General features: G+C 44.3%; 1 protein-coding gene across 2 annotated transcripts in view; it reads right to left on the bottom strand.

The window, feature by feature from the left end:
* The window catches only part of nav2a (neuron navigator 2a), a 385,063-nt gene that overhangs the window by 70,840 nt on the left and 300,932 nt on the right, over positions 1 to 13,291 (bottom strand). For both annotated transcript variants that reach the window (XM_078220996.1, XM_078220997.1), the window contains 2 exons: positions 8,464 to 8,487; positions 5,963 to 6,037 (listed from right to left, as the gene is read on the bottom strand). In XM_078220996.1, the coding sequence (XP_078077122.1) occupies positions 5,963 to 6,037; positions 8,464 to 8,487 (99 nt within the window). The remainder of the gene's footprint in view (positions 1 to 5,962; positions 6,038 to 8,463; positions 8,488 to 13,291) is intronic.

Here is a 13,291-nt window from a genome sequence, read left to right as displayed (position 1 = left end):
GCTTCTGCAGAAAATGCAGATGTATGGGATTGGGGGTGATCTAGGAAATTGGATCAGGAATTGGCTAGCGGATAGGAAACAGAGGGTGGTGGTTGATAGTAAATATTCATCATGGAGTGCGGTTACAAGTGGTGTACCTCAGGGATCTGTTTTGGGGCCACTGCTGTTTGTAATATTTATTAATGATCTGGATGAGGGTATAGTTGGGTGGATTAGCAAATTTGCTGATGACACCAAAGTCGGTGGTGTGGTAGACAGTGAGGAAGGGTGTCGTAGTTTGCAGGAAGACTTAGACAGGTTGCAAAGTTGGGCCGAGAGGTGGCGGATGGAGTTTAATGCGGAGAAGTGTGAGGTAATTCACTTTGGTAGGAATAACAGATGTGTTGAGTATAGGGCTAACGGGAGGACTTTGAATAGTGTGGAGGAGCAGAGGGATCTAGGTGTATGTGTGCATAGATCCCTGAAAGTTGGGAATCAAGTAGATAAGGTTGTTAAGAAGGCATATGGTGTCTTGGCGTTTATTGGTAGGGGGATTGAATTTAGGAGTCGTAGCGTTATGTTGCAACTGTACACAACTCTGGTGCGGCCGCACTTGGAGTACTGTGTGCAGTTCTGGTCCCCACATTACAGGAAGGATGTGGAGGCTTTGGAGAGGGTGCAGAGGAGGTTTACCAGGATGTTGCCTGGTATGGAGGGGAGATCCTATGAGGAGAGGCTGAGGGATTTGGGATTGTTTTCGCTGGAAAGGCGGCGGCTAAGAGGGGATCTTATTGAAACATATAAGATGATTAGAGGTTTAGATAGGGTGGATAGTGATAGCCTTTTTCCTCTGATGGAGAAATCCAGCACGAGGGGGCATGGCTTTAAATTGAGGGGGGGTAGTTATAGAACCGATGTCAGGGGTAGGTTCTTTACCCAGAGGGTGGTGAGGGATTGGAATGCCCTGCCAGCATCAGTAGTAAATGCGCCTAGTTTGGGGGCGTTTAAGAGATCCGTAGATAGGTTCATGGACGAAAAGAAATTGGTTTAGGTTGGAGGGTCACAGTTTTTTTTTTTAACTGGTCGGTGCAACATCGTGGGCCGAAGGGCCTGTTCTGCGCTGTAATGTTCTATGTTCTATGTTCTAACTGGGGGCCCTTTTAAAGGTAGACAAGCTTTTTGAATTTAGTTTTAGCGGAATTTGTTTGCATTTGGAGATCGGATACCAAGCAATGAACATCCCTCAACTCTGCCAAGAAAAGACAAGCTGGACGGGACAAAAGAGGCTGCAAAGAGACAGACTTCCCAAAGAACCAGATACAGTCCAGATAACCAGGGAATTGATACAGCAGGAATGTCTTAAGACTGAAGTTAAGAGAACAGAGAGCAAGGTATTGTTCTGGAGAATTCAAGAGAAAAGCTGCCAAAGTGTTGTGAGTGAAAGAGATAGTTGCAATTGTCAGATTTAAAGTGGGAAAAGAGACTTCAGAGATAAATCAAAAGTTTGATGCCACCTTAATACAGCCTGAGAATTGATAGTGCAACAGTTTACACAACAGTCAATACAAAGAAAGCCCGAAAGGGTAGTTGCAAAACATGGATGCTGGATTCTTTGTTAAAAGTGGAGTGGGGTGTGGGGATAGGGTGGAGAGGAAGGCATGGGCAGGATGGCCTGTGGTCACATTTGTTTATGCCAATTTCCGAAGACCTTGAGTCGTCTGTGTTGTCTCCTACATGATGTGGAGATGCCGGCGTTGGACTGGGGTGAACACAGTAAGAGTTTTAACAACACCAGGTTAAAGTCCAACAGGTTTATTTGGTAGCAAATACCATTAGCTTTCGGATTTCCACTCCATCTGACGAAGGAGCAGCGCTCCGAAAGCTAATGGTATTTGCTACCAAATAAACCTGTTGGACTTTAACCTGGTGTTGTCTCCTACATACAGTGGTAGCGCCTACCACTCTGGGTGGTACTGCCATCAAGCTTCAGGCACTCCAATTGAACGTCTCATCTGCCATTCTCAGTTGGTTGGGGCCCTCAGAGGCAACTTATTGATTGTGATCTTCCCGGAAGTGGCCAGAGGCAGCTGGACCTCAAAGACCGTTGGGTTCAGGGCCCATAAATAGTCCTGATCTACATTTGAGAACTGAAAGTGGTAAGAATCCACCTGACCCACCACAATGATGTGGAGGAAGAAAGCACAGGATAAGGTTCTAAGCACGGTGACACATTGGTTAGCACTGCTGCCTCACAACGCCAGGGACCCGGGTTCAATTCTGGCCTCGGATCATTGTCTGCATGGAGTTTGCACATTCTCCCCCTGTCTGCATGGGTTTCCTCCAGGTGCTCCGGTTTCCTCCCACAGTCCAAAGATGTGTGGGTCAGGTTGATTGGCCATGCTAAATTGACCCCAACATCAGGGGGATTAGCAGGGTAAATATGTGCTGTTACGGGAATAGGGCCTGGGTGGGATTATGATCAGTGCAGACTTGATGGGTCGAGTGGCCTCCTCTGCATTATAGGGATTCTATGATCCTATGACTGGATTTGGCGAGGAATCAGTTGGAGCAAGGCAAAAGACTAGCGTGTCACTGTCCCTCCCAGATGTGCGGAGATGCTGATCTTAGTCGGCCAGCTGTCTTGTGGGCAGGAGCAGACAACTATAAACATTTCATCAACTTTATTCTGTTCCTTACCCAACCAAGTAAATTGTACATCTGCCTGTTAAGGGGCGTACCTACATGGAATTACGTAAAGATTACAAGAAGAAAACAGGTGTTTGGCTTAAGCAGCCCAAGCAGTAGGTGTTGATCTTCTACACAAGTCACAATCCTAACCCCAAGTGGCCGCTCTGTTCCCACATCAAATATATATATTCCTTCAGCTATTCCTCTATTCCCATTATTCCTTCTGCATGCTATCCACTTTGGGTATTTATTTATTTACCCCATCTATTTCTCTTCTCTAACTGTTCCCATTGATGGCTTTTATCTCCCTTAACCCCCTTCCTTCAATTTAAAATGAATCTTCACTTCCCTATTCATCAGTTCGGCCATCTCATTAGTTCCCTTGTTTTAGTTTTTACTTGTTAGTTTTATCTTATTAACAGCATGCATTACTGGTGCAACCTCGATCCATTCTAAATGTGTAGACAATGTCAGAGTTGACCTGGAACCCTGAAACAGTTTACATTCCAATTCACAAACGATGCCAGGTCAAGAGAAACAAAACATCAAGTGCACAAGTAGCAAGGAGACGATAAGCAATGACCCAAATGTGGTTGGCAGTATCGCTTGTTATTCAAACACAACACCATTCCAAACAATGACCACAAACCATATGCACAGAGCCACTCTAGGCTAAACATAATTAACTAAAGGAAGGAACTTATGATTGATAGCCTCTCTGGTGTTCTGCAAACATCCATCTCCCAAATAATTACCAATGGCGCTATGGGGAGTGACTTTCAACTCCTGCAGCAATTTAACAAACTTTCTTGCGTAGCAGAATAGTGGACATTTTATTCAAATTTGTATTTGCCTCTTCTGCTAATTGGTTAGTACATCAGAAATACTTTTCAAATTAAAGCTCGGCAAAACCACCACTGGAAGATGGCTGAAAAAAACCAAGGTAGCCAAGCAATCTGATGCAGGCATTATTGTAAAGTTCCAATTCTTGCTGTCGACACAACAGATTAAAAGCCTTTTAGAAAATCGATTTTTTCATATCGTTAATATTTTATGGTGACAAATATTTGAATAGGATTACATGGAAAAATCTACCTTAACACCTGAAAGGAACAGAAAAAGCTTGTTGATAAGGCAGTGGATGAGATAAAGTATGAAATGGAACAGGGTTCAAAGATAGCTCTGAGAGTGGGTGAGCCATTGCCACTGGAGAGCGAGGTCATGGGTGTACATATAGTGGCACCTGGCACTAAGCATGTATCTCAGGATGCAGCGAGAACAGCAGTTCTAGGAATTCTCTATGTCCCAGAGGTACCAGTAATCCTGGGTGCATTGGAAACTTAAGGGATGGAACTCCAGATGGAATCCACTTGAGGTGGTCGAGAGATGTAGACAGTCACTGAGGGAGGAAATGTGGCCGCGAAAGACCAGGAGGGAAATGGAAAGCAACGAAGGTAAACCTTGTAAACAAGAAGCAGCAGCAATGAAGGTGAATATGCTCTGAAGAGGATTCCCACATCGGCCGGAAAATCTCACCCTCGCTCGCCCCAAAACCGAAAAATCCCACTCGAGGTCAACGGACCTTTCCATGGTCCACTCCCTCCCACCCGCTACAATTCCTGTGGTGGGCGGGATGGGAAAATTCCCCCCCCCAACGGACTTGAAATGCTAACGCTGTTTCTCTCTCCGCAGACGCTGCCAGACCTGCTGAGGTTTTCCGGCATTTTTCTGTTTGTATTTCAGATCCTCAGTGTTTTGTGTTTATTAAAAATTCAATACTTGTTTTGCAAAACTTGCACTGCAGGTTAAAGATGCCAATGAACACATAAGACCACGTGGCTGTGGATTTGTTTTTAAACAGGTATCAGCAACACCACGGTTCATTGTGTTGGCATTCTACTGTGTTATGTCATGGCACATTAGACGCTAACAACTGCATTGCCCTACATGCTCCACTACATCCTACAGCTGGAAAACTCTCACCTCTCTCCCAGACTATCCCATTATTTTTCAGGACTTCAGAATCATGTAAATCTCTGCTTCTTCCAATAAACAACAAACTTTAAAAACCATGAATCAGTGTCAGGCAATTATCTTTTGGTGATTTATTTAGCCTTATCAACGACCATCTTCAACCTTGTCAGTGTTTTGCATAATGGTCTTGGCCCTTACCCGTGTCGCATCAATAAAATAAGCACATTCCTGATTTATCACTGCTATCAGTGGAGGACATAAAACAGAGGCCAAATACTTCCGACGTAGAAGGAAGGGAAAGCTAAGAGAATGGGTCACTCTGGATAGATCACTGGCAGTTCCCAGCAGTCAACTCGTCAGACAGAGATGGTACTTGGAACACGTCCTCAGTGGGGAGAACTGAAGTGTTGAAAATATAATGTTAATCCTTCTTGTGAAAAAAGTGGAGGGGGGGGAGGGGGGGACAGGATTCTGACTTGAAACCATTGGATTGCATTTTCTGCAAAATCTATAAAATTATTCACTGAAATAAATATATTTCTGAAGAAAGTAAATATAGATGGCCGCTGTACACTTGAGTGGAAGAGATAACTTCCTTTTCCTCCGAGTTTATCTTTCATAGATCAGATATAGCTCTTGGGGCTAATGAGATCAAGGGATATGGGGAAGGGAGCAGGCGGATTCAGGATACTGGGCAGGATTTTCCGGCCACGCTCGCCCCAATGCTGGAAAATCATGCCCAAAGTCAACGGACCTGGTGCATGGTGCGTGTCCCGCCCATTACAATTCCCGTAGCGAGTGGGACGGGAAAATTCCACTCACTGAATTTAACGATCAACCATAAGCAAAATGAATGGCGGAGCTGGCTCAAAGGGCCGAATGGCCTACTCCTGCTTCCAGTTTCTACGTATGTTTCATTATTTACAGAAACATTTCTATCTTGAATGAATTCTGTAACATTTGGATTTGTGAGCATTATTTAGGAGGAAATAATGGTAAAATTAAAATATTGCCTAACCAACAAAAAGAATGCGAAAAATCTTCACTAATTAAAAATACCCATAACAAAATCACCATCAACCTAAACGTTCACAAGTCCAAATCTTGCCAAGGCAGAGGTATTACACCACTCACTATTAACACCTGAAGTACATTTATCTGAAGTTAGACCTTCCTCTTTGCTGAAGAATAGTGCGATGGCAAAGGCAAGCTTTCAGTTACATAGCTAGGGCAACTCTTCTGAGTAGCAGAATATAACTGCAATGATAACCGCATTAAATCCCCAGGCCCTCCCCATTCCTCCCTCCCAAAGCGTACTTACATTAGCAGAGAGCTGTGTCGTAAGTGCTGCCACTTTCTCCTGGGAAACATCGAGTTCTCGCCGAAGTTTGCGGATCTGCAAGCCCAAATGCCACAAAATTAAGTACCTCAAACTCCCATTATGTTTCTGAATTGAAAATTCGATACACTTGAAGTAGGTTTACATGGCGCTTTTGTGAAATAGGACATTTACGCCATCCAGTGGTTTTTCACCTCAGGAGGCATGTAATCAAATTCTCTTGTTTGCGCCATACAATCTTCAGTGTTCCTCTTTCGAGTAAATATCTAATTCTCCTCTAAAATGGCAGAGAATTGCACATTTTAACCACCCTGTGCATAAAAATGTCTCTTTCTAGCCTCCTCCTTAATTATTCTTCTTCAGTTTGCCTCCTTGTGTTACTGTCTCATTATCTATCCCTATTTACCATATCATAATCTTTCAAGATCTTGAAGAGCTTCATCAAATCAACCTTCAACTACAATCGTCGCCAAATCATCATCCCTGCTTATGCCCTACTGAATTTACAGTAAACCTTTTTCATATATGTTATACCCTTCGAACAGTGGGGTGCCTAAAGTTAAATGATATTCTTGCCAGCCTTGACTGGGGCCTCATGCAACTTCAACGTTACCTTCTTATCTTTGTATCTGTTGCCAGTGAATACAAGGTCATAAATGTTTTTGTCTTTTTGTGGCTGCATTTATTTACCCTGTCACTTTCAAAAATCTGTGCATATTCATGTTATGATTCCTCTGATCCACTTAGGCCTGAATTTTACATTGCTCAGTGGGCACGCCCCCCACCTTCCCCCACTCCCCTGCATTGCTTGAAACTGCGCGAGAAGACATTGGGGCAAATCTTCCCATTCCACCCGCCACGGGAATCGTAGTGAGCGAGGGACGGACCATGGAAAGGTTCATTAACCTCGGGCGGAATTTTCCGGTTTCAGAGCAAGCGCGGCTGGAATATCCAGCCCATTAGGTTCGCATACCGACATCATTGCGCACTCACGCAATATTTTGGTCGATGGTCGCACAGGAGAGTTGTAATCGTGAGACCCGACAATCAAGCAGACAACTTAGCCCAATAAGGATCAATTAGATGCAATTTTATGTGTCCCGTCTGTTTCTATGGTTGGTGAGTGGGCCAATTGGCTCGGTGGCCTTGACGTTTTACCTTCAGGGCAGGATGAAATGTCAGGGCTGAAATGAGATTTAAAAAGTTGTCTGGGGACTGAGGTTTGGATTTGAATGTGCTGCCCAAATACTCTTTTGCACAGTTTTTCCATCAGGTCAATGGCTCCACAGCAGCCGTCCCCTCACCAAGGGAGCACATGAGAAGCGTCTGCCCTCCCCAGCCACGTTGAGCATTTCCCAGGGTACATTTCACGATGGCTGCCCGTTAATTGGATAGCCACCAAGTAGTCATGTCCCAAGGCCGATTGTGGCAGGGAGCACCTGCCTAATGGATGAAAAATTTAGGGCTCAGAATTCTGCTGTTTTAAAGTGCATTTCTTTTTGATTTCCTTCTTCCAAAACATCGCGCTTCACACTGCTCAGACCTTCGACACTGCTCTGCACTGAACGGTATACCTTCTCTCTCTCTACACTGCTCTATCTGAACGGCAAACCCCCACCCTCTAAACTGAAAAGCATACCTGCTCTCTCTACATTGCTCTGCACTGAACAGCATTTCTGGCCTGTCCTTTTGTCTCCTGCCACCTTTGAAAATGTTTGGCATCATTTGTTGTACATTTGCCAAACCACCCCCCCCCCCAAGTTTGGTGTCAGCAGGAGGTTTTCCTCAATTCTCAAAACGCAGACTATTTACAATCTCAATAAATAATAATATCCCCAAATAACATCACACACCCATCTAAGATATTTCCTTTTACCTGAGTCAGGCAGCACATGGCTTTAATTCTCAATAGCATCTTTTATCATTAGTCACTTTAGGTGGCACCTCAACAAATACTTTCATAAAATTTGTATAAATATTCGCTAATATTCCTTTATCGTCTTCATTTTATAAAACAATCTGACAAGGCAGCACAACCATCTTATGACGATTGTGCACACTGACCCCGAGTAACTATTACTTGTGCAGCTGCTTTTCATTTCATTCAGCATCAGGGACCTTAGCCACAATTGGGCGGCACGGTGGCACAGTGGTTAGTACTGCTGCCTCACAGAGCCAGGGACCCGGGCTCAATTCCCGGCTTGGGTCACTGTGCGGAGTCTGCATGTTTTCCGTGTGCCTGCGTGGGTTTCCTCCGGGTGCTCCGGTTTCTTCCCACAGTCCAAAAGACGTGCTGGTTAGGTGCACTGGCCATGCTAAATTTTCCCTCAGGTGTACCCGAACAGGCGCCGGAATGTGGCGACTGGGGGATTTTCACAGTAAATTCATTGCAGTGTTAATGTAAGCCGACTTGTGACACTAATATATAAACTTTAAAAAACCCATAAATTTCAAGTGTTTGAATTATGTAGAAGTACACTTACCTCCGATTGTGACTTTTCTTCAGGCTAAAACAAAAAAAAGGTTCATATTTTAAAAGACAAATAGATACAGAAGGACATAAACAAAAATTAGGCAAAGTATTATTCTACAAAAATGATTCTACAACTCAAGTATTATTCAATAATTCACTGCTCACATAACTTTGATTTAATAATAGCCATATGGCTTTCCTATTTTATGTTCTTATCTTTGACAGGTAGTGACAATTTCATGGTGGGGCTGGTGGGTGGGAGGGGAGCGGCTGCAACGGATCTGAGCCTCATTCAATCCACATGCTACATCCACACAAACACAGTCCAGTAGGAATCACCAGAAGGTGATCAGAAGTAGGAGTCATAGATTCAGAGACATTTACAGCATGGAAACAGGCCATTCAGCCCAACTTGTCCATGCCGCCCAGTTTTTACCACTAAGCGAGTCCCATTTGCCTGCATTTGGCCCATATCCCTTTATACCATATCCCATACCGAAATTATAGTTAAGAAAGCCCACCAATGCCTCTACTTTCTCAGAAGACTAAGGAAATTTGGCATGTCAGCTACGACTCTAACCAGCTTTTACAGATGCACCATAGAAAGCATTCTTTCTGGTTGTATCACAGCTTGGTTTGGCTCCTGCTCTGTCCAAGATCGGAAGAAACTGCAAAAGGTGGTGAATGTAGCCCAATCCATCACGCAAACCAGCCTCCCATCCATTGACTCTGTCTACACTTCCCACTGCCTCGGCAAAGCAGCCAGCATAATTAAGGACCCCACACACCCCGGACATTCTCTCTTCCACCTTCTACCGTCGGGAAAAAGGTACAAAAGTCTGAGGTCACGTACTAACCGACTCAAGAACAGCTTCTTCCCTGCTGCTGTCAGACTTTTGAATGGACTGACCTTGCATTAAGTTGATCTTTCTCTACACCCTAGCTATGACTGTAACACTACATTCTGCACTCTCGTTTCCTTCTCTATGAACGGTATGCTTTGTCTGTATAGCGCGCAAAAAACAATACTTTTCATTGTATGCTAATACATGTGATAATAATAAATCAAAATCAAACATAATTAAGAAGGCAAATGGAATTTTGTCCTTCATTGCCAGTGGGATGGAGTTTAAAAACAGCGAGGTTATGTTGCAGCTGTATAAGGTGCTGGTGAGACCACACCTGGAGTACTGTGTACAGTTTTGGTCTCCTTACTTGAGAAAGGATATACTGGCACTGGAGGGGGTGCAGAGGAGATTCATGAGGTTGATTCCAGAGTTCAGAGGGTTGGCTTATGAGGAGAGACTGAGTAGACTGGGGCTATACTCATTGGAATTTAGAAGAACGAGGGGAGATCTTATAGAAACATAAGATTATGAAGGGAATAGATAAGATAGAAGCAGGGAAGTTGTTTCCACTGGCGGGTGAAACTAGAACTAGGGGGCATAGCCTCAAAATAAGGGGAAGCAAATTTAGGACAGAGTTGAGGAGGAACTTCTTCACACAAAGGGTTGTGAATTTGTGGAATTCCCTGCCCAGTGAAGCAGTTGAGGCTACCTCATTGAATGTTTTTAAGGCAAGGATAGATAAATTTTAGAACAGTAAAGGAATTAAGGGTTATGGTGAGCAGGCGGGTAAGTGGGGCTGAGTCCACGAAAAGATCAGCCATGATCTTATTGAATGGCGGAGCAGGCTCGAGGGGCTAGGTGGCCTACTCCTGCTCCCAGGTCTTATGTTCTTATCTTACCCATGTAACCGTCTAAATGCTTTTTAAAAGACAAAATTGCACCCGCCTCTACTACTGCTTCTGGCACTCAGTTCTGCTAAAGCAATTAGATTGGCCTGCATCTCTTGTGGGTGGGACTTGCTCCCACTAAGTGGTAACGTCCCACTCAGCCTGTTTAGCCCACAAGCTGTGCATTAATGCTGCAGGGGGGAAATTATTGGGTCAGTTCGCTGCTGGACAATTTTTGCACCAGGCTGGGAGGTCAGGAGAGAATTGCTGAACAATTCACGCGACCTCCCCTTTCTCCACAAAATTCCATCCTCCGATTCACACCCGCTTTTCATATTTAACGCAGAACATTTTAAAATTACACCAATATACGCATCATTTACAAATTCAAAAGTCAGTAAGATTTTTCAAAAATCTGCTGTTTTTAGCACAGTTGCGCGAGGCAACATACATGTCATCCTTACATGTGATCCCATTAAATTTCTCAACATGGTAAAACAATGTGCAGTTTTCAAATGGAACCCAGGGAGGCAGACAGTATATCCCCTCCAGCTCCATTACCAGCAACACAGCAGTGCAGTTAAGTGATTCTGTTGAAGGATGAAGTAAGAGCAAAATGACAGGAGCCGAAATGGATTATCGCCTTTAGGCAATCAGTCCCCATGTCCGCTTGCTAAAACTGGCATCGCTCAGGTGTTCGACTTCACTTGAAATTCCCATTTTTCACTTCTTTGCGTGCATGGCTGCCCTCTCCAAATCAGCACAGTTGACCATCCAAGGGCATTGCCTCATTCCCTATGCTTCATGCTATTCTACAGCAACATGATTTTCACTGACCTGCCGCACGTACTCAAAGTTCCACAAAGATTAAGATAAACCAAACTTGTTTACCCACTGCTGCTGTTAATTCAGATTAATTTGCCTCAAGGAATTGAAATTCAGCATTTTAAGAACCGCAAATCAGTCTGACTATATGTGATGAAAGTAAGTTCTCCTTGCATGCTTAAAAGCAATCTGATTTCAATGGATTTGAGGCAATCTATTTCAGACTGGCTGATTTGAATGCTATTTGCCATTTGTTATGCCACATATAGATTCATACAACCCCCACAATGCAGAAGCAGGCCATTGAGCCCATCGAGTCTGTACCCAACGCTCCAATAGAGTATCCCACCCAGGTCCTATCTCCGCAACCCTGCATGTATTTACCCCGTTGATGGTAGTCATGATGTGGAGATGCAGGCGTTGGACTGGGGTAAACGCAGTAAGAGTTTTAACAACACCAGGTTAAAGTCCAACAGGTTTAAATGGCATTTGCTACCAAATAAACTTGTTGGACTTTAACCTGGTGTTGTTAAAACTCTTACTGTGTATTTACCCCGCCAACCTGCACACCCTGGGACACTAATGGGCAATTTAGCATGACCAATCAACCTAACCTGCGCATCTTTGGAGTGTGGGAGGAAACCGGAGCACCTGGAGAAAACCCACACAGACACGAGGAGAATGTGCAAACTCCACACAGTCACCAAAGGCCGGGATCAAACCTGGGGTGACTGGCGCTGTGAGGCAGCAGTGCTAACCACTGTGCACACCCTAATGTTCAATGAAACCGTACAAATATGGCACGATTGATGGCATGGGTAAATATATATGGGGCAGGAATTTTCTCCCCCTCTGTGATGTGTTTCTCGGTAGTGGGATGCCGCACACCGCTCGCTGGCGGTGAGAGCTTCTGGTCTCAACTGTCGTGAACGGGATTTTCCATTGAGCGGACCCCTCGCTGCCAGGAAACCTGCGGCGGGGGTATGTGCTGTTGGCAGGACCACAGGATTCCACCGGTGTAAACGGCAGCAAGATTTCGGCGCTGGTACGGGGAGATCATGTTTAATTTACATACATATGAACGAAGTGATAATTAACTAACTAACCAATAGGGAAATAGGTTGTCTACTCAACGTGCGAGGTACAGGCTCGAAAATAATTAAGTGCTATTTCCAAGTGCCCAACAGTGTTTTATGTGCAGCAGCCACGTGTTAATTTACAATTCATTTGAAATGCAGTTAACTTGCGACTCACGGCCCACTATTGAACAGAATATGTCGACAGAGATGAGGAATTCCAGATGGTGCTTCATTAGCAGCACAGAAAGAAAGAACCTCACTTGCTTCCTTGACGTACGATAACTAAGCTCTAGATCAGCGGTGCTAAACTATGAACAGATCTGATTGTTGCACATCGGTTTTTTTGAAATTCCCACTCGATTTGATTTATTGTCACATGTATTAGCATAAACTGAAAAGTATTGTTTCTTGCACGCTATACAGACAAAACATACTATTCATAGAGAAGGAAATGAGAGAGTGCAGAATGTAGTGTTACAGTCATAGCGAGGGTGTAGAGAAAGATCAACTTAATGCAAGGTAGGTCCATTCAAAAGTCTGATGGCAGCAGGGAAGAAGCTGTTCTTGAGTTGGTTGGTACATGAACCTCAGACTTTTGTATCTTTTTCCCGACGGAAGAAGGTGGAAGAGAGAATGTCCGGGGTGTGTGGGGTCCTTAATTATGCTGGCTGCTTTGCCGAGGCAGCGGGAAGTGTAGACAGAGTCGATGGATGGGAGGCTGGTTTGCGTGATGGATTGGACTACATTCACGACCTTTTGTAGTTCCTTGCAGCCTTGGGCAGAGCAGGAACCATACCAAGCTGTGATACAACCAGAAAGAATACTTTCTATGGTGCATTCGTAAAAGTTGGTGAGAGTCGTAGCTGACATGCCAAATTTCCTTAGCCTTCAAGAATTCCCCACAGCAGTTACAGAATTCTCTTTGAAAACCTCTACCGCAGTCACATTGCAGGGCAACAGTAACATTTAAGAACCATTTAAGGGGCAGGGGAACAAAGAAAAGGTTTCTGGAATATAAAAAAGGAGCTGAGATTTTGCGCCCCAGTTTGCCACGGGCGCAAATGGCAATTGGGTTGCAAACTCTTGCAAGGGGACGAAAACGAGATTCTCACCAAAAGAGATCTTGAGATGCAATCATCCTCGCCACTGATGTAATTAGATGCCAGCATGAAATTCCTTATTTATATTCCTCTGTGGAC

Source organism: Mustelus asterias, chromosome 9 (assembly GCF_964213995.1).
Source record: "Mustelus asterias chromosome 9, sMusAst1.hap1.1, whole genome shotgun sequence".
NCBI lineage: Eukaryota > Metazoa > Chordata > Chondrichthyes > Carcharhiniformes > Triakidae > Mustelus > Mustelus asterias.
The sequence above is the reverse complement of the archived record's forward strand: the minus strand, read 5'-3'. Positions and strand labels throughout refer to the sequence as shown.